General features: G+C 40.7%; 1 protein-coding gene across 1 annotated transcript in view; it reads left to right on the top strand.

Annotated features, from left to right (window-relative positions):
• The window catches only part of NALCN (sodium leak channel, non-selective), a 237,819-nt gene that overhangs the window by 51,307 nt on the left and 160,192 nt on the right, over positions 1 to 26,320 (top strand). Inside the window, exon 7 of the mRNA XM_062624700.1 lies at positions 1,338 to 1,492. Within this exon, the coding sequence (XP_062480684.1) occupies positions 1,338 to 1,492 (155 nt within the window). The remainder of the gene's footprint in view (positions 1 to 1,337; positions 1,493 to 26,320) is intronic.

Here is a 26,320-nt window from a genome sequence, read left to right as displayed (position 1 = left end):
GTTGTGTGCCATTTCAGCAGAGTTGGAGCTGTGTCATACTGAAACCTTTCTAGTGTGGTTTAACCAGCTGATTCATAGCACAAGTAACATGAATCGTCATGTCTGTGCTGTAATACTGTGCTGTGTTGTTTTGTAGACTTTAACAGGTGCCTGCTCAGGATGGAGGGGGACAGTTTGATAATCACAGAATGGTTCCTCTTAATGTCCATAGAAACATTACCTTTTAATTAAACTACTTCATGGGAAATGGCGCTACAAGTGTTTGGTCTTGGCAAGGACTATGTATTGCAATTATTAATTTGGTGGTGTAAATACAGCATCAACTGCCTGAGCTTCTTACTGAAATTTGGGAGTACTTGGATACCCAGCTTCATGTGTGCATGCCACATGAAGACTTGTCCTACTCTACAGACTACACACTACAGACTTGTCCTCCCTCTCCTTTTAGTTTCTATGTCTCTTAATGCTGAATTCCCATTGTGGTGCAGCATGACAGAGCATCTGGCAGCTCAGCTCCAGGTGCAAGAGGAGCTGCAAGACAAGTGATACTCAGTCTCTGGCAATAGTAAAACATGGCCACTGTATTGTGGTGCTGCCCCTCATCTCATGATCTTCCTATTTTTCAGTGTTATGTTTACCAACATAAATCAGTTTGAACCAGTTCAAACCTGTTCAGATTTTTTCACGTGTTCTACCAAATCATGACTGGACTGACCAAAAGGTGAATCAGATCTGTTTCAGTCACAGTAATACCTAGATGCTAATTGCACTAAACATGTAGTGATTTTGACCTCTTGCCTGTGACTGTAACTGTTCATCTGTGGTGGAAACCTGGCCTGACCATGATATAAGATGAATACATACTCAGGTGGCTGATGGGTCATCTGCAGTGATCCTTTCAAATAATGTCAAAACTAGCTCAGGTAGTGTCTGTGAAAGTCTTAAGACACAGTATTGACTGCAGTTGAACACCCTGTTAGGATCTGCAAAGGAGCCTGAAGCAGTAAGTGTCCAAATTGCATTAAAAAGCAGTTGGAGCAGCTGAACGCTAACTCCTCTGTCTTGGAGAGTCTCAATCTTTTATGGGGTTCTAGGCATTAGTATGAAACTTCTGCTGTTAGTATTTGTACTGTTATTACATAAGTCTGAAATCTTAGAAGGGAATTAGCTTGCCCTTTACAGTAAGTGCTTAATTAATGAAAATAACATATACCAAAGAACATTAAATAGCAAATTACTGTACTTTTGTACTTTTCACTTTAGTCCTTTTGCTTTCAAGTATTTAGTTTTGCTATAGGCTAAATTTATGTAACACCTTAATTTTGTATTTTTCACAGAAATGTTACCTGGAATAATTTAGCTATCCCAGATACCCACTGTTCAAGAGAGCTAGAAGAAGGTTACCAGTGCCCACCTGGATTTAAATGCATGGACCTCGAAGATCTGGGACTAAGCAGGCAAGAGCTGGGCTACAGTGGCTTTAATGAGATAGGTCTGTCCTACTGATAAAATCCATTTCAGTATCCATTAAAAAATGTTTATGAATAAATAGGACATATAGCTCATGTCTGTGCTGAAAAGATATTGAGTGCAATCAGTCTTCTGCTCAGATAGAGCACATGCCAGAAAAAGAATCTCTGCTATTTGCTTTGGAATGATAGAGTTATCATCTATTTTTACATTGCTTGGGATTCCAGGATTTAAATAACTTTAAAAAAATGTCTTTTATTTAAGAAGAGTCAGGCATTGATTATCACCAACAAATGTGATGACTAATTTCTGTGATTTATTTATGATTCATTTTAGAGTATATAATTCATCCTAGTTGTCTAATTTTAGTCGTAATTCCTATGCAAAAAAAAACCCCACCCAGAATTACTTTGATAATCATCTTGGTACTAAAGATAAGCCAGGGGGTCGGGTGGAGAAAATGAGGTTATGTGTATCTGTGGCCATCTTCATCAAAATTGTGTAATTCAGAACATCACCCAGAAAAATGACTTGGAGTCAGAAAGATTTTGCAATACAGGTGCATGTTTTTTTTCTTTATAAAAGACAGTTCAAAGTCACAGGAGATTACATTCTCTGCTTGCTGCAGTGTGTCATGCCATCACCATGGGGAAGCAAGTGTAGAACAGTAGTTCAGGAAAAATGGCAGGAGCAGCCGTGGCAAGACCAGTATCCAAAGGGAAAATGTGAAGTTACCCTGTCAGAACATTGTGGTTATATCTCACATTTAACAGATGAAAGTCCAACAGGGGCCTGCAGCTATAAATTTTTGTTTCAGCACAGGTAGGGAAGTCCCTTCAAGTGGCAAAGCATGGCTGCAGGCCATAGTCTTTCTGATGCAGGTCTCTGACTCTATAGTAAGCTTTTCTTTTTCCACTTTTTCTGGCTTGAGCTCTAGATGGTTATCCTGGCTCCAGCTGAACTTGAAGGTAATAAAAGCGTTTGATGACTGAATGACTGCAACCCAAAAAGATGTTTTGAATATCAAAAGCCTTTGCAGCTGAAATCACTTCAGTTGGTTCCCAGGCTGCTGAATATAAACAATGAGCCTTAAGAGTTAGAAGAAACAGTCTCAGAGTCCTCTTAAGACAAGTGCTCTGTTGATACCAGATACTTTTTGAACAAAACCAGTCATTTGTGTCCTTTCTATTTTCTTCTGAGAAAGAAGGGAGAAAAACCCGATTTCAGCCAAACTCCATTTTGTTTCTTCTGGGAGTCAGAAGCATATCAGTTTTACAAGTACTGCTAGCTGAATAGCACTACTGATAGTACCTATCTTTTATATAATTTTTTCTTCAGTATATCTCAAAGGATAACGCTGTCTGATCTCTGAGAAAACTCTCAGATTCCTAAGTTAGTGGCATGCTGCCGTGCCCAGGTGAACAAGAGCTAAGTTCAGACTGTAAGCTAAAAACCTCCACGGTCCTGTTCTCTAGTTCGAGATGGTTTAGCAGGGTAGTGTGGGATAGATGTATCACCAGAAAAATTATGCCTCAGATTGAAATCACCCTTTTTATCTTGACACGTAAAATTATTTGTGGCATTGAAGGCTGTTATTCTAGCAGCCTACCTGGTCACCAGGGAAAAGTAGAGGCAATGCTTTAGAGCAGTTTAAGTGGGTAGATGATGTGAATGTTGATCAGAATGCATAATAAAGGAGGCCAGTATGTTTTTAATGATACGAGCAAGTTGGCAAAGACAGGTGAAATAGTTTATCCAAGAGTGCCTGCAAACCTGGTGGAAAAAACAGGGCTCAAGCTGTGGTCTCCTGAGTTGCAGTCCTACATTTTACCAATATCTCATTCTGAGTGTGGCATTTTAAACATCAGATTTCTAGTAGACTTAGGAGACTGAGAATCATAGAATCATAGAAGAGTTAGGGTTGAAAAGGACCTTAAGATCATCTAGTTCCAACCCCCCTGCCGTGGGCAGGGACACCTCACACTAAACCGTGTCACCCAAGGCTCTGTCCAACCTGGCCTTGAACACTGCCAGGGATGGAGCATTCACAACTTCCTTGGGAAACCCATTCCAGTGCCTCACCAAATGTACAGTAAAGAACCTCTTCCTTATATCCAATCTAAACTTCCCCTCTTTAAGTTTGAACCCGTTACCCCTTGTCCTATCACTGCAGTCCCTAATGAAGAGTCCCTCCCCAGCATCCCTATAGGCCCCCTTCAGATACTGGAAGGCTGCTATGAGGTCTCCACGCAGCCTTCTCTTCTCCAGCCTGAACAGCCCCAACTTTCTCAGTCTGTCTTCCTACGGGAGGTGCTCCAGACCCCTGATCATCCCCATGGCCCTTCTCTGGACTTGTTCCAACAGTTCCATGTCCTTTTTATGTTGAGGACACCAGAACTGCACACAATACTCCAGGTGAGGTCTCACAAGAGCAGAGTAGAGGGGCAGAATCACCTCCTTCAACCTGCTGGTCACACTCCTTTTGATGCAGCCCAGGATACGGTTGGCTTTCTGGGCTGTGAGCGCACACTGAAGCCGGCTCATGTTCACTTTCTCATCTACGAGCACCCCCAAGCCCTTCTCCGCAGGGCTGCTCTGAATCTCTTCTCTGCCCAACCTGTAGCTGTGCCTGGGACTGCCCTGACCCAGGTGCAGGACCTTGCACTTGGCATGCTTAAACCTCATGAGGTTGGCATCAGCCCACCTCACAAGTGTGTCAAGGTCCCTCTGGACGGCATTCCTTCCCTCCAGGGTATCAACCGAACCACACAGCTTGGTGTCATCGGCAAACTTGCTGAGGGCGCACTCAATCCCACTGTCCATGTCAGCGACAAAGATGTTGAACAAGACCGGTCCCAACACCGATCCCTGAGGGACACCACTCGTTACTGGTCTCCAGACGGACATTGAGCTGATACACAGTTTTTGTATAGAAATAGATAACCAGGGTATAGCACCTCCTGGTACTGTACTTAGAAGTTTAGAATATAAATTGAAAGCTGGTTAATAAAGTTGCTAAGACATAGCACTTTACCACAAAATATTAAATTAGCTTACTCAAATGGTGAATGCTATAAACAGGGTTATAACTAGCAAGTTTATTTTATAAATCCCAGTTTTGTGATGCACCTTTGTGTGCAGTTAACAGGTAAGTAATGCAGTAGGTGTTTTCTGTGTAATTATACTATTTTGTTGTATACATTCATTGATATTTCACTTGCCGGCACTATGATGCAGCCTGTACTGTTGGTTCCTGAAATCTGTCATTAGAAAAATCACAAGAGCACCAACAGTTTGGCAGCTACTGCATAGTTAGTACCACTTAATTTGCAGTACATAAGTACAAGCTATGAATGTTTCTGTTATTTTTCTTCTCTTTAAAGAAAAAGTTTGTTGGATGTTTTTACAATTTTATTACTGGGTAAAGACCAAGCTGTCCCAATCAGATAAAAGTTAATAGAGATTTTTATACTATAAGGGGTATGCCAAGTAAGAGGTTTCATATTTGGAAAAATCTATTAATTTTGGCGATATCCTGCTCCCACTTTTATATATGTCATTGGCTTTAAAGGGATGAAAATTGGAAAGATGGTAGTGTAAATTTTAGTACTTGGCAGTATACTTATTTCCTATTTTTTCTATTTTTAGTTTTGAGGTGTTCTGGTTTTCTGTTCTGTCTGTTTCTATGCAAGTATGTTTGTATTGTTTAAGGAAGAACACAGTTACAGACTACTGATAAATGTGGCTTGTCAAGATAATCTAAGACATCCTCTAACAATGCAAGGCAGACTTCACAGTCTTTTCAGGCAATCTATTGCACTGCTTCATTGTCTGTACCCTAGGAAGATTTTCCTAAAGTATAACATGAATCTTTCTCTTTTGCAATTTCTTTCATTATAGGGCTGACATTTTTTATCTTAAATTATTCTTATTGTCCTTCCCTAGACTCTCCCTAGCTGATACACCTCTTTGTTAAAGTGCAGCACTTACAGAATTCCCCAGTAGAACCATTACTTTATGTGTTTTTTAAGCTCTATTACACTTTCTACATTCCAGTGAGATGTTTTCCATTCTCAGAACAGCATGTTGTGGGTGATTCATATGTTTTTCTGATTTGTTACAGCCCTTGTTTCCTTTTAAAAGAGCTGCCATCGCGATTTCCTAATTTTTGTTTACTTGATTCTTTCTTTTAAAATGTAGGCCTTTACCTTTTCTCCCAGACTGTTTCTTCTATTTGCAAAGATCTTCTGGAATTTTAAATCTTTCCTTCTGAATATTTTCAGTGCCTCTTAGCTTACTTTTATTGAAATTTGGTGGGTATCATTTGTTTTCTACCAGCCCAGTCAAGAGTGAAAAAATAGATAGAACCAGACCAAGATCAGACTCCGTTGGACCCTCGTTTGACAGTCTTCCTTTCTGACAGTGTTTCACTAGTCGCTGCTCATAAGGACACTTAACAAATGGTATAGCACCCATCACAGAGTAGTTTCACCTAGCAATATTTCACCAACACATATTTCTTTGTGTTGTTTTGGTGTGTTGCCATAGTGAGACAATGTTAACAGCCTTTTAAAATCAAGTTGTAGACCATCAGGTGCTTTTCCTCTCTTTACAAAACCTGCTTCGATTCAGCAGTCATACAGTAAGATTTGTGCATAGTCTGTCCTGTGTCTGCACACTTTGAATATATATATATATATAATAATATAATACTTACATCTGGTGTTTGTGAAGGTGATTTTTCAAACATGGTGCACATCGGCATGTATCTACAGTTATCGCCTCTCTCTTTCAGTGTACGTATTTCTATACTAGATGTAGAACGAAATTAACACCAGTTGGTTTAGCCAGCTTTACTAGTGTAATCTTTAATGAGAGTGAAGTCACTAAAAGCTGGGGCAGTTCTGTCTGGCAATACCTCTAGGAAAGTTATGAGCAACAGTCTGCCTTGTGACTGCTTGTGAAACTGGAGAATTAATGAAACATTTGAGTGGAGAGCCAATTAGCTAAGGCCTCCATACCTTGCATCCTTCTCTCTGTGAAGTTCTGAAATGGGAGGAAGGAATAGGAGAGAAAGAATAATCTGTCCCCCTAGGTGAGGTGACTTCAAATGTTGCAGGTTCCATCTGATGGGAGGCTACAAGAAGTTACTGCTTTCTTCTACCAAGTTGCTCATGAACTCAGTAGAAACCTGAGTACTCTTTCCAACAGTTTGACACAAAACTTGATTTCTTAAGTAGGTGTTGTTCTCATACAGTGGGAGCTTTCATGTTAAATGAAGTCTTTTATCCATCAGGATGCCTAAAAGATTTTTTGAATACTACCTGTAGGGCTGAGTGGGAGTAAGCGAAAGGATATGAATGAAAGGCTTGGCTAGCTGTATGGATGTGGGTGGCAAAGCTCCTTACTATTGACAGTAGCTCTATAGTACTGTCAAGCTCTTCTCTTTCTCTGTCTTCTTAGCTGATTTTTATTCAGGCTCTTATGAAATGTTTGATGTTTCCTTCATATTAGAACAGCCTTCAGCCTTGTCTCCTGCTGAGAGCATCAGGTATGTTCACAGCTGGGCTATTTCTTCTGATTTTATTCTCTTCTTCTCTGTGGTTTTCCTGGGTGTGTTTAATTCCATAGGGTGCAGCTGATAGCATAACAGTATCATGAAGAGCGCAAAAGAAGTAGAGCTAAATACTGAGGAAAAAATGGCCTTTGTTTTGTGAATAAGCCCCAGTAATTGTACAACTCATCAGGTATGTGATTGTATTTGTGTAAGTATTTGCATCTGATATATCTAAAAAGCATAAATACAATTGTTGAATTAAATAAGAGCATGCAAGACTTGGCAACTGAAGAATTATGATAAGTACTTCTGTCTTCCATGTCATTGTTTATCTGAGTGTGCACCTATCTTTACCTTTAGTCAATATTTAACATGTCAGTAATTGCTAACAGGGCACACTAAGTATGTTGGTAGAGGTGTGTGTCTATGTGGGTGCTGCTGGAAAGGGTGCCATGTTGATACAAATGTGCCAGAACCCCTACTGTTGCTGGATCCTGAGCAGTTTTCCTCCTTACCTGTGCTTTCCACACAGTACAGATCTTTTTGCATTCAGATTTTTGTAACATCTGGCTAGTAATCATTCCACATGCCTCATGGGTGCAATTATCTGTAATCATCTACAGATGTACACTTACAGCTACATTACTGATTTTACTCTTCATGTAATCCTAGAGAATTTTAATTTTTTTCGTATGTAATTTACAGTGCTACATATTGCTTCAAAAATACTCAAAAGGAAAAGGAAGTCCCTAATGAAAGATAAAGTTAAAAAATGTCCTACAAAGTAAGCAAGAGAAGTTTTAAACTTCATGGCATTTTCTTCTTCTGAAAGGAGAAAAAGATCTTGTTGTGTGCTGTATCATCAACCCAGCTGTCAATTGCTATGGCCAGTACCCTATTAAATGATACTAATTACATCTTATACCTGCAGAGGGTATTTGACATAGACTACCGTATTAATGTCCAGTTTACATATAGGAGATAAACACATGCATGTTGTATGTTGGAGACAAATAATGAAATTTCAATGGTAAGGAGTGCTTTGAAGAAGATACACAAAATATTGCGTCTTTATTAAAGCTTGCTTTCCTTATAGTAGAAATGAACACTGTTAAATGGCACAATGAGGCAGCAAAATCATCTCATTTCATGGGCTTTAAAACACCAACAGAGCTTTAGGTCCCAGATATTTCTCATTTTTATTCGAAGGCCTTTCCCTTACAACATGTGACACAGACTTTTAAGTACTGTAGGCATGCCTACAGGTGAGAGCCTTTTTGAAACTGGTAATTAGAAAAAAAGATTTTATACATCACTGTGAAAAATGTCTGCCATCATTAGGTTAAAAGTGAACCTAATTTAGTGTTTGTGAAAGGAAGCATAATGGGACCAAAGACAACTCCCTTAATTCACTGATAGATATTGTTTTACTGTAAGCCTTGTACAGGGATCAGAATTGCTCCTCTGTTTACCCATTAATTGAAATTTTGTCTACGACGCATGGGAGTTAACTGGGTCTCTTATTAATTATTTTATGATGGGGAAAATACCTTCAAGTGTGCAACCAGTTCATATTGCGAAGGCACTGGTCTTAGACTGGGGTGGCATTATGTCCGTTGTTCAGAAGAAAGGAGTTAAGTTTAAAATAGTATGATGTGAATCTGGATTTTGTGCCTTACTGCCAGAATCTGTTAAGTCCATTTTTCATGCGAGGTTTCATGTTGCCCAGGGTCTGTGTACCTGTCTGTAGGATTAGAATTCGTAGTGGCTGAGTATGTGCTGAGTGATGAGGTGTGATGGACACATGAAAGCCAAACTGGAAAGGGAGGAAGGATGCTTATATCAGTCTGGAATAAAAGCTGAAAAGTCAGCCTAAATCAGATGCGTTAGGTACTCCTAGAAGCAGTGAGCATTCAGAGCTACTTGTCCATTTGTTTACGTGGACACCTGTATCATGAATTTGGCTGCAGGAAACTGACACAGGTTCGTAAAGAGAAAGTAGAAGTGACCCACTTTTTTTATATAGTAGTGCAGTGGTCAAAGTGAATACCTGCCTGCATTTTGGAAGGATGCCCTACTCGCTGTCATGCAGGAGCTGGGACAAAGCATGCTCACTACCACCTCCCTCTCTGAGTCTGCAGCAGCAAGAATTCCTGGCCCTGGAGGAAAGCAAGCAAAACAAGACTGGTGACTAAAGGGGGTATTATAAAGACCTGCTCTTATAATTCTTTTGTGAAGTTATTTCTAGTTTTTCTTTATGGATTATCTAACACAAAAATGTGTAGAACCATCTTTAATATTTAGGTGGCTGAATTTTAGTAAGACATACCAACATAAAACATTTGGAAATCCAACTGGCCATTCCTGCTACCACTGGATGAAGAAAAGAACCTGTCACTAGTGGTACAAGCTGACCTTTTAATTTCCCTGTCACTCCACTACCACCTTAGACACAGCCTGCTTGTCTCTTGGTGGCAGTATTAGCAGCCACTTGATCTTTCCAGATCCTTGACATGGGCAAGAAAGGCAGGTAGATTATGACTCATGGGTTGTCCTAGGCAACTGCCTACTTTGCCAGCTCTGAGACTTCAAGGTCGATGAGGAACAGTGAATTATGAGTTGATGAACAGAAGAAAAATGGTATTTGCAGGTTACTCGTTCAAAGTAGGAGTTGCAGTCCTTTCCACTACCAGTTGTAAGGGAGTTTTCAGCCTCCTGCCTCCCTCCACTGCTGTTTCATACAGTCATCTCCACCTGAATGAAGACAGTGTTATTTTGCACAAACATAGATGGCCAGAAATGCAGATCAGCATCACTACCACAGCCTGAATCCCTTGGCTCTGGGATATTTGGTATCTGAGACGATAGAAAACAATGAGGGGATGTAATTGTTAAGTCAGAGCTTCCATTTAATTGTACCTGTTAAAGGTTGAGAGATTGAGCTAATGATTTCATCAAAATTTGTAGTCATACTTTTTTATTCTACAGATTATATGTATGCTTGATATATGTACTGCGTCTTAATGCTCTGTTTATCCTAGCAAGTGCATGATATTATTAAGTATTTTGATAAACAGGTCTAATCTTATTCCACTTACACAGCTGTTTGATTCAGGCACTTGCATGTAAAGTGCCTAATAAGAAGGCCTTCATCCATGATTGCGGCCTGTGGAGTTATCATGTGGTAACATGACAAGTGATAGCAAGGTTAATGTGTGAAGGTGCCAGAGTGTAATTAGGGAAGCCATTCAGACTATCTAGTGGTAAAACTTGTGAGCTAAAATGACTTAAAGCATGCCCCATTAGTCCAGTGATTGAGAAACCAGTAAAAATCATTAGTTCAAAAATGGTGATTTTTTTTTTTTGTTTGTTTTTCTCACTGAAATTCTTTCCCTGGCCTTGCAGAAGGAGAGTAATAGGGCCCCAGTCACAGCTGAGGCACTGGTGTGGGTGAGAGAGTCTTGGGGGATTTCGCTTAGATGTTTTACTATCAGTTAACATAAGCTTATAATCACTCATCCAGGTATTAAAAAGCAAGGAAGACAAACAGTTAAAGAGACAGAGGAAACATCTTTCCTGCTTTGTCTCAACTTCAATCCATACACCTCCCTATTCCTAGTCCCTACTCCTCTGCTTTTGCAGCCTGTGAGGTAGGGAGTGGTGCAGGAAGTTGGGGTAAATGCATAGTAGGGTGTGGGTTTTTTTTTATGCTGGTCCTTGTTTCTTATCCTTGTGCTGGTACTGCTTCCTTCTTAATCATCCTCTCTGCTCCAGGGTGGGCTTAGCCATGGGTTCCAGTCCCTTCAAAAGTGTTCCCTGCTCTGGTGTGCCCCCTGCTATCAAAAGCCTGCCAGTTATGCACATTGAAGGCTTCTAAATAACATGTCAGCTTAGACCACCTTCAGAAAGTTATACATGTTTTTTGTGAGCACAGAGGAGTAAAGAAAATGGTTCATATGCCCTGTGCAGGTGAGAACAGTTTGCAATCCTCACTCTGTTGTTCCTCTTGAGGAATAATTCTAGTTACGAAGGATGTGAATGCTGTGGGGAGTGAAGCATAACTATGCGAACAAGTTAAATAAGTTCAGTTTGTTCCTTAGGTATAATGAACAAGTTGAAAGGGAGTCAACTAATAAATCCCTGTTTGGGCTTAAGGCACAATGCTGTTTTAACTGGTTGCAGCTTCTTAAGGCCCTGCTTACAACAACATGTTTAGTTTCTCATAAGAATAAGTTTAATAACAGAAGGCTTTGGGAATTTTGTTTGTAATTTGGGATTTCTTTTTATTTGGCAGGAAAAGTACTAATGAAATTCAGTGGTTGGAAGTTGAATGTAAACAAATTTTGTTAGGAAAACTTGTACGACATTCATGGCAGGTCTTGCTAGACTAACCTGATCTTACTCTATGACACCACTCTTTGGGCCCAGCCATCCAGCTGATTTTAAACTCCACAAAGAGTACATCCGTCAAGCTGTAAGTAGCCGGTTTCTCCAGGAGAATGCTATGGGAAATGGTGTCAAAGGTTTTACTGAAGTCCAGGTAGAAAACATGACAGCTTTTTCCTCATCCCTCAGCTCCTCTTTATTACTCACTGTTTAGTTACCTTTCCTTTGAGTTTCCACATGACAGTTTGTGTGGAGGCTTAGCTTCAGAAAACACAATGACCATCTTCCTACAGGGCTTTTACCCACAAATGCCCTTTTCCATTATGGTCTTCAGAAGAATGTGTAATTTTTGCCATCATGTGATTCTGAAAGTATCGAAAGCTTTGTCCATCTTACCTTACACTTGGTTGTGTTCTTTGTTAGTAGTATATCATGTACAGAATACAGGGTAATATGTTTTAGGTCAAATTTTCCTGTCACTGAAATTTTCTTGATGCATAAAGTAGAACAGTGTTTTAGGGACTCTTGTCATGACCCAAAGCAATAAAGGTAGCTTTTCCTTGGTGACTTTTTTCTCAGAAATTATAGGCTTTCATTCTGTTTGCCAAACCATGAATTTTTTGAAGCATCATTCATGTGCTGCTTTCCATGTTTTTATGTCACCTGTGTGGCTGAGTTACCACTTTTTCCTTTCCTCAGGAAAACTTCTCAGTTGAATGCTTATGTTCCATGTGCAGTTAATATCATTATTAACTTACTATTTGATCAATTAAAACAGTTTCAGCCATTCATTTTCAGTGAGTCCAAGGGTGTGACTGACTTGTAGATATTGGCTGTTACTGGTGGTCACAGTGAGCTCTTCGTATTTTTCTGTTGGAAGAGTAACATAGAGATACCTAAACCCACAGATGTTCGAAAAAGGATACTAAGACAATGCTTCTGGTTTTAGACATCTCAGTAAGTGACCTCAATTTGAAAAAAAAACCAAACCAAACACACCATGGGATGCTACAGTTAACTCCCTTAGATATTTGATATTTCTATGTGCTTGCCACTTTTCTCACTGAGGCCATTTCAGTTGCCTAGTTAGTGAAGACTTCTTTTTTTCTTTTCTTTTTTTCTTTTTTTTTTAAGTAATGGTTTATAGACACAAAAAATTGCACAAATAATGTCCATTGAATTAGCTCTGTTACAGTAACAAATGGTATGTGGGAAGTTGTAGAGTTTTGGAAACTTAGAGTAATTTGAGCGGCCCACCAGAATTTTAATTTATTGCTGTGTTCATCCCAAAGTAATTGAGTCTTGCATTAAACCAGGCGATCAGGTGAAACTAATGGGAATAGATTAGTACAGTTGTCTTGTACTGAGACTCAAAGAAAACTTTGCTGCTGCTGAGAGAATTTATTGGAACATAGTTTCCTCTGCCATTTCAGGGTGTTCTGTGTTGGTTTCAGCAGCTAAATAGTTGAATTTATGATGGAATAAAACACTTTTCCATAATGCTTTGTTCTCACTTTTGTTTGTAATTGTGGCTCTTTTACTGATAGCTGTCTTTCTAAGCTGTGTATAGTTTCATCTGTCACGTCATTATGGTGTGCTGCACAGAATTTAATGTTCTGTCTGAGGTCTGTGCTCTGTACTTACTCCTCTCCCTCCCTCTTTCATTCCCATCTGCACCTGGGAATGCAGGAAGAATGTTTTGCATGCTGAGCCAGTTTTCATTTTGAAAGTAAGTAGAGGTTATCCTCTACTTTCCCAGCAAATCTGTACTGCTGTCACCTTGCAATGAAGAGTACCATAATGTCATTGATAATAAGCTGAAGAGATAGAAGAGCAAAATGTGGCAGAAAGGCAGTCTTATTAGAAGGATGAAAAAAAACAAAATGAAAGTCGAGGAAGATCAAATGCAAGCTTTAATTGCATCTCGTTATGCTTTTCTGTACTGTAAGCTGTATCACCCAAGACATATCAATCCCTTATTGACATAAAACTTCATGTACTGTTTCTTAATTTATCACAAGTAGCATAATCTTAACTTCTATATACATTTTCCCCTAGGCTTAGTAGGAGTTCACAAGCATAATAATAAAAAAATCAACTGAAAATTAAGTAGAGCTCACTAGCACCAGCATAGCTGTTGGCTTCTTACTGAACCACTTAAATATTCCCAACCCTTGCTCTCTACTATTTTGTGTCTCAAGAGGGCTTACTTCTTAGAATCATAGAATGGTTTGGGTTGGAAGGGACCTTAAAGATCATCTAGTTCCAATCCCCCTGCCATGGTCAGGGACACATTCCACTAGACCAGCTTGCTCAAGCCCCATCCAGCCTGGCCTTGAACACTGCCAGGGATGGGTTAGCCATAACTTCTCTGGGAAACCTGTGCCAGTGTCTCACCACCCTTACACTGGAGAATTTCTTCATAATGTCTAATCTAAATCTACCCTCTTTCAGTTTAAAGCCATTACCCCTTGTCCTATCTGTTGCCTTCGCAAGGCGTGGCGACCTGGTTCAGGAACGGCACGGCGACCAACCCCAGGCCGCTCGGGCCATCAGCTCACAGACTCCAGTGTGGTGGATGGCAAATGGCGTTTATTAGTTCGCAACACAGCGTTATATACTCTGGGTTTACAGCGTCACTTCCGTCTGCTTACATCACAAGCTACATACTATTGGCTATTAAACAGGGGGCTCTATCTTTCCGTACAGCGCGATATCTTCCGGCCGCCAGGCCCTAACTACCTACATTTCCCCCCTCCCTATGCTTAATAAAACTAGCTGGGTATGACAACAGTATATGGTTTATGCGTTCACACAACATTGAAAACAGTTTCTGCAAACGCAATATATGCTTGCAATAGGGATGCAGAGCGCATCGGGCAAGGCACATGAAACAAGTAATAGCAGAGAATGACAGGGTATAACTGGGGATAGACCAAAAATTCTGAACAAGAGCATTCCTAAAGCAACTGTTGGCGTTCTATTAACATGATGTTAACCTTTCCCAAACGGCTTTTGACAAATGACATCAGCTTATTCAATATACAGGGTCCAAAAATCGATGCTATCAGGATTGTTATAACCGGCCCTATCAGGGTAGATATTAAGGGGGTAAGCCAAGGTGAATTGGTGAACCAGGATGTGAACCAATTCTGTTCCGCCTCCCGTTCCCTTTTTCATTTTTCTAGTCTCTCCCGTAGTTTGGCCATAGTATCTCTCACTATGCCAGTGTGATCAGCATACAGACAACATTCTTCCTTCAGAGCTGCGCATACTCCCCCTTTATGTTTTATATATGGTTTGGGTGACCCTACTTGAGCAGGGGATCTGGGCTAGATTATATCCCCAACATATGCCAACTAGAGGCTGCCTGGGCCTGCCCCATTTTTCTGCTGTATGGCTCTCTGATAACAGGCTCTATAGCTCTCTGATCCTTCACATCAAGGTCTGGCATGGCATGTGTCCCCACCTCTCCACGCCTGCTGGGTTGCAGCCAACAGCGGAGCTAAAGGTTCTTCTTGGTGGCAAACACAGAAGCCAACCCAGTCTTGCCCTTGATTGTGGTAGCAGGCATTTGGTCAGCCTCAGTCCTTGCACCTTGTTGTCAATGCACAGTTTCACCTGCTTCATCCAGTAACAAGTCGCTACTACAGCAAGGCACACACAAATTTACATTAGCAGAGTAACTATTACAGGGTGCAGCAGCATGTTGAAGATGCTGATGGCAGTGAAGGACTAGCGAAAGAAATTTCTTACCAGTGGAATTCTCCCCCCCCTTAATTTGTTCCATCACCTGCTTTATAACACTACCATTAAAATTTTTCTAGCTTTTGCCTTAGCATTTTCTAGCAGCTACTGCAAATTTCCATACTCTAACATCTCTTTTACAAGTGACAAATCTATACAATACAAGGTGCAGTTTCTTATTAGCAACTAGCTAGTAAATACAGGTGGTTTTATATACAAAATCACAACCTCTAATAATAGCTATTTTGCAAGCACACATATTCAGGATGTTACTTTCCAGTTGCCCCCAAGTGATGTTTTGCAGTTATTTGTTCTTTCTCTTCCTCTATCTCATTCTGCTTGGGGTAATTACGGTCAGCTCCTGTAGCTGAGGCATCAGGTTTATCCATTCATCTGTCCAGCTCATGGCAAGGCTTGACAAACTTTGCAGGCAGTCACCATGGACCTGTAGGCAGGAGGACACAAATATACCCCCTCCCCCAGGTTATCAGTTCTGCAGTTCTTGAGAAGTAGACAGGTTAAGTGCAGCATCATTACTCTCTCTCCCCCCCCCCTTTTTTTTTTTTTTTTAGTCCCTGCAAAAGCCATCATTACTCCCACTACAGTCCCACGTACAGAACGTGGCACAAGGACCCTGTGGAGACTAACAGCAAACCAGCTCCGAGTAGCATCATTGCAGTGCGAGGTGGCAGGCTCAACCTTAGCAGGCGTCCCCGCAGAGGCTCTGCCTCCCCCACATCGTATGAGGCTTGGGCTTTTAAACTGACCAAAATGCACACTCATTCCGACACAGGTGGCCAGCCTGTGCTGGAAGAAGTGGCCAGCAGTATCTACAGAGGTCTCCAAGGATTGATAGAAACCTGGACATACTTATATTTACCAACTTCTAGTACATGAGTATCTCAGAGAAACTGTATGGGCTGTCCCTGTCAATTGCAAGAAAAAATCATAACATATACAGCTTGAGTATAAGAGGATTTTAACGCATACGTGGTCACTGTTTGTCAGGCCTCCTTAACTATTTTGAGATCAAGAGCTTCCCACTCTTTAGCCCCCTGCTGTGTAGCAAACACAGGATATGCAGAGATGCCCATTGCAGAAAATTCACCAGTAATGATCACATATTTGGCTACCCATTGTTACAACTAAGCGTCTCCAGGGCCAGTTAAGTCTGAGCAGACCGACCCGGGAGACGAAGAGTCAGTGTCTGGAAGCAGAGGATATAAATCTGGCTCGGATTCAGGGGATTCGGGGGCTGATCCTGCGCCGAACTCGGGGTCTCTGTTGCTTGCAGCTGTGTCTTTCTTATCAGATGTCTCTCGTTCGGTATGTAGCCATCTGCAGACCTGGCTCCTCCGTGACTGAGTTAAAAATTTCCACTCCAGGCCATAATGGGTTGGAGAGGCTCGCGGTTCCTTTAAATCTCCCGCTAGCGCATGATCCCTATTTTTTACTGCGTGCTTCACAGTGGCGCCGCAATCGATCCGGCGCCGAGGCACCGCCCTCTTTCTTTCGGATTCCTCGACATTTATCATGCGTATCCCTTCTAATATACTTTCTCTGTCCTTTTCAAAGTCCCTACTTTTGGAAGTGGGGTGGTGGGGGAGCAGGGGGTTACACCTCCTCCGCGGCACCTTCTGATGGAGGGGGAGAAAAGGAAGGGGGGGGTGGGGGGGGTGGGAAACCCTGTGCTCCCGCGAGTTGGGGGAAATGAGTTGTAATCTTCCCCCAGTTTCAACTGACCGGGGACGTCTGTTCCTAGTTTCTCCGTTGCTACCACGGCAGTTTTCTTTTCTGCCTTGTATCTTTTTATACAGTTCATTACTTCCCTCCGTGGTTTACCGAGTTTCTTTGCCTTTTTATAATCATTAAGCACTGAGTCAAATAGTTCATCACCAAACTTTCGCCACTCACTCTCCTCAAATATTGTATTAGGATCTGCAAAAAATCCCTTAGCCTTCCCTACAGCCACTAGACCTGCTAGCTGCTTTAGAGTCTCAGGCTCAATTCCCCGCTTTTATAAAAAGCACTGTATAAAGTTCAGGGCTCAGCAGAATCATCGACGTCTGGGAAGTGCAAAGTCTGTGTGGCCGCCCCGACTCCCAGTTTGGGGGTGGCCAATAAACAGTTCTTTGCCGCCTTCCAGGTCTCCTGCGCTTGTATTGCCTTCTGCAGGGCCCGTTCGACTTTTCCCCATGACTTCAGGTTTTTCCCACAACCCGAGGACTTCGTCTCCTCAGCTAGCGCTTTAGTACATTTATCCCACACTTCAGGGTGGGGTATATCCACCGGCTGGTCAATGACCCCGATTTGCAAGAGTCTCGCAACAGCGAGAGAAAAATCTTTAGACTTGCAATCAATACCCCACTGTTTATGTAATTGTTTTACGACCTTCACAAGGGCTTCCATCCTCCTTGTTGGTCCGGGAGAGTCCTCCCCGCCGGGCTGGTCCTGCCGCTCCGGCCGCCGTTCACCCGTCCAGGCGAGTTTCCCGGGTTTCGGCACCACTTGTTGCCTTCACAAGGCGTGGCGACCTGGTTCAGGAACGGCACGGCGACCAACCCCAGGCCGCTCGGGCCATCAGCTCACAGACACCAGTGTGGTGGACGGCAAATGGCGTTTATTAGTTCGCAACACAGCGTTATATACTCTGGGTTTACAGCGTCACTTCCGTCTGCTTACATCACAAGCTACATACTATTGGCTATTAAACAGGGGGCTCTATCTTTCCATACAGCGCGATATCTTCCGGCCGCCAGGCCCTAACTACCTACACCTATCCCTACATGCCCTTATAAAAAGTCCCTCTCCAGATTTCTTGTAGACTCGCTTAAGTACTGGAAGGCTGGTATGAGGTCTTTCTGGAGCCTTCTCTTCAGGCTGAACAAGCCCAGTTCTCTCAGCCTGTCTCCACAGGAGATGCTCCAGGACTCTGATCATCTTTGTGGCCCTCCTCTGGACTCTCTCCACAGGTCCATGTCCTCCTTATGTTGAGGGCCCCAGAGCTGAATGATTTGCTCCAATATAAAGCTTTAAGGAGTCCTGGAATGGAGCTTGCTGGGGAAGGTGGTGCTGGAGACATTGCAACTGGCTCTGCAGAACCCAGGCTCTAGAGACCACCCCTACCACGGACAGCCTTTGCACTGCACCTCCAGAGGCTGTGCAGCATGTCAGCACCCACTCCTGCAGATTGGGAGGTAAATGTAGTGTAAGTTCTATTTTCATGGATGACCTTCTCATACGTACTTTCTGCTGCTCTTGCTCCAGCATAGCAAGGCCTCACGGTGTGATTTTGAGATGATACATGCCTTGTGAAGCCAAAGGAGGAAATTTGCTTTTGTACTGCTGCTATTTACTTTAACTCCTATGAAAGTGTGAGTTAAAACACTCATGTTTATTATCTACAGTGACATTTCTTTTTCCTCTGATGCACAATACTAACCAAAGGGTCAGATAACTTTGAGAAGCTAAGTAAAGCAGGGGATACATGTGCTGGGAATGTCATGGTCAAAGGGAAATAAATGCACATTAAGATCATCTTCTTAATGAGGATTTACTAAGAAAGTAGATAGAGCTGCTTCAAGCTAAAACAATGTCCAAGCCCACCAGTTTGTACTCTGCATGAGAACTGAAGAAAGACTTATGTCAGCAACATAACTTGCAGGGACAGCTACATAACAGCTCAGGGTCTGACAAGGAACAGAGAACAGTGTGAAAAAATAGAAAGAGGACTTAAAGGTCTGACAGTAGTGTGAACAGCCCTGAAACAAAAGGTGTGACTAATTTCAGCCAAGCTAAAGAGCAGGAAGCTCTTAGCCAATAGGCAGAGCATGAAGTTAGGCAATTAGAAATCTGTCATTCCATACCAAGAAAATTAGATCCTATCAGTTTAATTATCAGTCAGTGCCATTAAGACAGTATAGCTCTGCATAATGAAAGCTGCAGTTACTGGGTAATAGAGGTAATTGTTTTCGCAGTGGAAGATTTTCACTTTCAGAGGAGAGCTTCAGTATGTGACCAGTTTACAGGCTTTGACCTTCAGCACTTGCATAATTCACAGGACACATTGTTTTTACTTTGCCTCCTGAGATTTGATTATTTTATCCTAAACAGCATTTTTGTAAAGTGTGTGGAAATGAGCAAAACCACCCCCTACAACTACATTCTACAATAGTCACGCAACATGCCCTCTGTTACTGTAATTAGAGAAGCTTACCAAATCATCTTTGATTTAAGACCATTGATTTGATAACACAAGGCCAGCTTGCAGCTTGGCTTTCAGACTTCTGCTGGGGAATAAGGGGGAATAATGCTATTCCAGAAAATCCATATCACAGATGGTTGGTCTAGAGGGGGTAACACACACAGAGCAGAAGCTTAGGTGTGATCAGCTCATCTGGGGTAACTGACTTCATACATGCTGCTACCCTTGCAGTACCCTGTAGCAAATGTGTAATGACATACTGTCCTTCATTAAATGGTGCACAGTCTCACTTTATTGCTTTGTTACTCAAATAATACTCTTTTTGAAGACATGCTATTCCATCTACAGAGAAAGTATGATTGGTCATCTTGGGAAGTGTCAAGAAACATCTGCTCCCATACTACAGTCAACATTTTCCACTTTCATCCAAAAATTCCTTTGCAACTCTACTTTTCCTACAAATCTGTATTGCTGTCACCTTTCAGTAGAGAGTACCATAATGATCAGCACTTTGCCTCATTTCAGTAGGAGATTTTGACCACGGTGTATGCATCCTAAGATTAGGTAATTAGCATGAACCATAAGAGTCTCAGTTCACATATGAGGAGTGAACCACACCACAGTATCACCTTTTCCTTTCCACTGTGAAGAGGATTGCAGTAAATAAGCTCCCACTTTTGGCACTTAATTGAAACAGCTACAGTGAGATTGGATGAATTTGGGTCCCTGTGAGCAGCTAAGCTATACACTTTTAAAATTAGTAATACTGAAAGAATTAGAATTATTTAATGCTAAAATTCAAAAGAAGTGAAAACAGCAAACTTTCTGTCAGAAGACCTTGTCAGTTACCAGGGAGTCAGGGACATCTAACCATTCGTAGGGCATAGATGCTCTGTGGTAATGCATACAAGATAAAACCTTCAGAAATCTGCTCTATTTTTTGAGGAACTGACTCTGTACATAGCTGATTCATCTTGACAGAACTTACCCAGGGGCTGACAAATTCAAATAAAATAGATTTGTCACAACAGGACTTCTGTATGTCTCCTGTGATAAACTGAGATATTATTTTCTTCTAATTACCTGCCTGTGGCAGGTTTTGCATGGTTTTTATACTAGCATGTGTGCTACTTGCATATCCTTCTGTATTAGCCAACTTTGCTATGTTCTACATATGAATATTTTTCTTACATTTCTTTTTCATTTGGTTTTAAGCATTTCACTTAGAATTCTGAGATTAAGTGGCAATTAATTAAATATGTCTATCGTCATCTCTCAAACAAAACAGCTTCAGCTGTATTTCTATTTAATCCTCTCCTCCAGAGGAAGAGAATCCTGCTAAAAACATTTAGTCAGTACTTTAGCAAGTTCCTTAGAAAAGTCAGTGGAAAGAGTTTTATTGTCAGGACGCCACAGATATTCCTCATGGTCAGTTTTGGAAGCAGGTATTTTTTGTGACTCTCAGTTGCATTTGTCTTCTTTTTAGGAAGCCCATTTCCCAGATGCTGTAGAATGAATGGGTCTGGAAACAGCTGTGCTTTCTTCTCTTGCCTACACCGTATAGTTGTCAATCTGTAGCTTTATTTTAAACGTGGCATGCAATTTAATAAGTGTTTTGAAAACAACATATTGATAAAATGTTTTATTTTCCCAGTATTTTTTATGTTTTCCAGGATCTTACGTGGTAGAATCGCAGAACCAGAAGTCTAACTTTATTTCTACTAAAGAAAATATAAAATTCCCTTTGGCTTCAAGCACTAAAATTCAGGCCAGGATTGGAAATTTTGAACTTGCCTCCTTCAGCATGTCAAAGAATCAGACTATTGTCAACTCTCTGAACATCAGCTCACATGCCTCATTTTAGGCTGTGCGATTTAAAAATTGTGAACACAGTTTTCTTGTAAAAAATAATACATGAATGGGCTGGCAGAGCTTCCAAGTTAGGGTCATGATTTGTTTCCTGTTCTGAAAAAATATTAGGACATAATGTAATGATATAAAATTCTACCCAAGCCATGGCAGGACCTGCAGATATGTTACTGAGGGTAACGAGATGTGTTTATCAAGTTCAGCAGTAACTGTCCTTACGTATGCTTTTATTCTTAAGTAAGTAATAGATAATAAGATGAGCCTTTGACTTCCATGAAAGGAAGGTCTTCTAGAGGTCTTTTTTAAGGTGAAGTGTTGGCCAAGAGGTAGTCACTGTGAAGTAAATGGCATGCAGAAAGTCATCTCCGAATTTATGCATGTCACTTGTTTGCATCTTCAAACCTAAAAACTCTGATTTCATTCTGCCAACTGAAAATTATTTTAATATGGAAAATGAGGTCTGTTTATCTTATCCTTTGATAAAATATTTCTGGGAGTAGGTCCGATCTGTATTTCTTGGGAAACTGCTTCAGTGAACAATGCCAAAAGACTTTTTTTTTCATATACAGTCCTTCTTTTTTTATAAACCACATGTTCACATGGCTCAGTGCAAAATGCCACATTTTCCAAAAGCTTTGAAGAAAAATATGTGAAATATCATAAGTCTGTAAGAAATTAAAGCAGCTTTGAGGAAAAGGACCGAGTTGACTTACACCTGCACAAAGTATAAACACCTTTGCAGGTAAACTTGATGATGAGAAAAAAGAGAGGGCGCATCTGGGGAAAAGAAAAACATTGACTGAACAATGATAAATCCATGAAATTTCTGTTATGGGTGTGTAGAACTATTTTCAGTAGTCCATAAAGATCAGAAAGGATTTCTGCCGAAGAAGATAATATCAAAAACAAAGTTTAAACAGAGAATATTAAAACTTTGAAAGTACTCTCCCAAAAAATTACCTGGCAGTTTATACGGTTTTTCTTGCCAGAAGTTCTGTCTTCAAATAGACCTTCCAGCTGCTTAGTGTATTAGTGCTAGTCTTCCAAGAATTCTTTTGATAACCAGTAGAAATCTGGTCATGCAAACACTTTCTTTAAGACAGTCAAGAATAAAAGAACTCAACCTTTCATTTCCTGAAGGAGAGAGAAAAGAAAGTTTTGCCCTATTCTTGTTGACGTGCATGTATGTTTCTTATGGCAAAAAAATAAAATAAATCAATGTCTTTTGATACCCAGCTCTTTTAAAATCAGAAATCTTTAAGATAGTGTCACCTTAGGCATTTATTATGTTGTTGTTTGAGGGAAGTTTCTAACTTAACAGAGCCTTCTCTGAAATACAAGTAACAATATACTTATCTCCCAAAGGTGCTGTGATGTTTAGTGAGCTATCAGCACACTAAGCCACTTCTTCCTGTCTCTGCCTGCTCTCTAACTGCACATATTAGTGGGTAAGTGGCTAGTGGGCTAGTGGGCAAACCTCTCTCTTTCATCAACAATGTAGGTAAATTATTTTACTGCTAGTAGTACATAAAAGGTACCTGAAAGCACTTAACTCATTAATAGCTAAACAGGTCATTGAGTGAGTATCATTTGGGTTTTCATGCAACAGCAATCGTACAGCTCCTTTCTCCCATTCAGGAAATGAAGATTTTCTCTCTTCAGTGTGGGATATCCCATTGTCCAGTTGGGGTCAGCTGTCCTGGCTGCGTCCCCTCCCAACCTCTTGTGCACCCCTAGTCCTGCTCACTGGCAGGGCAGCATGAGAAACTGAAAAGTCCTTGATGCAGTGTAAGCGCTGCTCAGCAACAACTAAAGCATCAATGTGTTACTAACTTTATTCTCATCCAAAATCCAAACCACAACACTATTAACTCTATCCCAGCCAAACCAGAACAAATAACATCATGGTCACTCTAGATTAGGAAGTGTTACTATATGAATATGTTCTATGGTTTTATTCTTCCATACTTCTTTCATCTTAAAAAGCAGACACATTTTTTATTTGTTAAACAAATTAAGCATGCCATGATGCATGGTACCTTTGCTGTTTCATGACTGAACTTAAAATGAATTAGATTGTTCTGTCTATGACTATTAGGAAAGTTAATGCAACAAGCGATTAGTTTTGATTGACAGTGTATGAAAGTCAGTGTTGAATTTACATGCCTTGTGTCAAGGAAGATTTGCATACTTTGTTTTCTCTCTAACAAAGGGATTCATCACTACCTTGATTTTAGTAGTCATTCTCGGTGTTTAATATATGGCTGAATAACAATCCAAATACATAATACCTGTACTGAGAACCTGTCTTAAATTTGTGTTTTGAATATGATATCCCTTAAAATGTTAATTAAATTTTAAATGGAACAATTTGTGAATATTTGGTTTCTGGACTGTCACTTTTACTGTATGGTTTTAAAGGCATCTACATACATAACATTTTTAAAGAAGAAATAACAGTTGTATGAAAACACGGTTCGTTTTTCAAAGGAATATGTTAATATAAATTACAGAGTTTCTTCTATTGAACGTTTTTTATGTTACACAGTTTTGTTGTAACATTTATTGTAGCAGTCATTTGATCTACTATGACTGTACTTTAAATCAGAGACATTTCATTGGAAAGATTGCGGTGGTGACAGACCTATCTTCACAGTGTTTGTTACTCTTAACCAAGGCCTCAGGATTCTGTGTTCTTGGTTTCTAGATCTGAAAAGTAAGTATTATTACAGTTTGATTCTCTGATAAAGAAAAGCATGACTATGGCAATGCCCTACTTCCAGAATCCAACCTGAAGCTCTGCCTGTTCTGTTGAGGATGGGAGCCCAGGAATCCAGAAAGAAATGCATCCTTAAAGATAGTCCTTAGGGGAAATCATAGAAATGAGAGATGGGAGTTGTTGACTGTGAGCTTTCAGGTAGTGGTGTGAGAGGTGTGAACAAATTGCAGCTCAGCATTTCCTAGAGTCTCCAACTGCCAGTAGAGTTTGTGAAGTTGCAGTACACATAAAAAAAACCCCAGTGATTATTAAGAGAAAGTGTATATTAGCACTACAGCTGTGTAATGACAGAAAGGAAAAAGCAGACAGTATTTATGCATATAAAGCCATCTTATGAGCTCTGCTGACATTTTGGATCCCTATTTGTTGTTATTTGTGGATATATAGCTCAGGAGCATTTTAGTCAAAAAAGCGTTAAAGAAAAGCAAATATAAATGTTAGTCTGGCTGATAGCTGTAAACATGCACCTCTAAAGTCATTTGGCTGTGTTTACACCATGGACTTGTTCACAAATGTAAAACAGGTTTCTTTTTTTTAAAACATAAAATATTACATCAGGAAGCACGAGCACCATCACATGGGAGACTAATGGCATAGCTATTAAATACTTTAAATAACTTTAAATACTATTCATTTAAATACTGTACATTTAAAGGGTAGGTACAAAGATGGAGACTTCCTTTTTACAAGGAGTCACATGGAAAAAAGAAGAGGTAATGGGCACAAGTTACTACTGAAGAGATTCTGACCTGTCACAAGAGGGAAATTTTTCACAACGAGAACAGTCAGCCATTGGAATAATCTCCCAGGGTAGTAGTGGATTTCCCCAGAGTTGGACACTTCTGAGATTCAGCTAGAAAGGGTGCTGAGACATTTAGTTTAGATCATGCTTTCCCTAGAAAGGTTGAACCAGATGATCCTTGAGGCCCCTTCCAACCTATGTATTCCGTGATCCTATGATTCTGTGAACTGAGCATGAACTGCCATGCTTCTTCTGTTTACCCTGTGCAGTCCATACATATGCCAGCATCGCTACATTCATATTAGTAAGCTAACACTTTTGGACAGTGAACGGATTTCTAAAATACTTGCAAACAGTGCAGCTAAGTCCATCAACATTTTCTCTGAAACTTGGCTGACTTTCCATCTTTCCATTACTAAGTCTGTAGAACAAACTGCATTGATCTTAGCACTTACGTATGCACTGTGTCCTTATCTCCTTATTGTCGGGTTTATGCATACAGTCTCTGTATGCACTCTGTTCTCATATGTGAAAGCTTCATCTCATAAGGAAACAGATTTTCAAAATAAAGAATCAATAACATATCATTACTGTATGTTTGAAGTCACGAGGGTTAAAATACTGTGTTCAGACTGGCAGTGTGTTTTTTCTGCTCTGCAGAGTTTCTGTCTTGCTATCTTTTCCACAGCTTAGTCACAGGAAAATGTCTCTGGGGGTTCAGGTTTCAACAGAGCACCAAAGCATTGGCATGTTTCATTTTAATTCTTTTCATTCTGGTGGCTGGTAAACTAGCTGTGAGTTGGTTTGGGAGAGTAAAATAGACTGGATCACTCACTCAGAGACAAGCAAGAAACCCCATGAAGCCATTCAGGATTCAATCTTGTTGATTTCAGTCCCATGTACCAGCTGCTTCCCAGAAGTGCCAACAACTTTGTCCTTGCATTTCCGGGCAATTTTTGCTCCCTTTTAGTTTCACCAAAGCAATAGTGTAAGCCAGCTGGAAAATCCTGACTGCATGCGATGTTGTGCAAACACCTTGATACTGAAAGGTAAGACATAATTAAAAGCTGACTGATCAGTGGGAATATCCATGCCTTGCAGGAACATTCAGCTTCATGATTTTATCAGTGAAAGTGAGCAAGGACAGAAAGGGTTGGTAACATTTCCATAGCTAAGCAAAAGGTCATTTCTTTATGGACGTAACATTCACAAAAACATCTTAAGGAAGGCACAGTATTCAGCACAACAAAGAATGCTAAATTAGGCAGCAGCGCCTGCTAGAAGAAGCCTGCTTAGTTTTGTCGGGGAATAGAAAAATCAGTCCTTTTGCGAGCGCAGCGGGCGGTTATCACCCTGTGCGCTCAGGGTGGTTGCTTCCCCGCCGCCTGATGTTCCAGATGTGCCCGAGGTGCACGATCGCCATCTAGTGGTCACTGGAAAGTACGGAAAAGGAGCCTGTTGCCGGCTGGCATATGAAGCATTTTATGGGTGACAATGTGTAGGATTTCAGGCTTTTAATAACGTTTTTACTTGCCCTAATAATTCCTTACTAAGAAAGAAAATAAT

This window comes from Pezoporus occidentalis, unplaced genomic scaffold, assembly GCF_034315485.1.
Source record: "Pezoporus occidentalis ecotype Australia unplaced genomic scaffold, CSIRO_AGI_Poc_V1 ctg27, whole genome shotgun sequence".
NCBI classification, from domain to species: Eukaryota; Metazoa; Chordata; class Aves; order Psittaciformes; family Psittacidae; genus Pezoporus; species Pezoporus occidentalis.
Note: the sequence above shows the minus strand (reverse complement) of the source record. Positions and strands in the feature narration are given on the sequence as shown.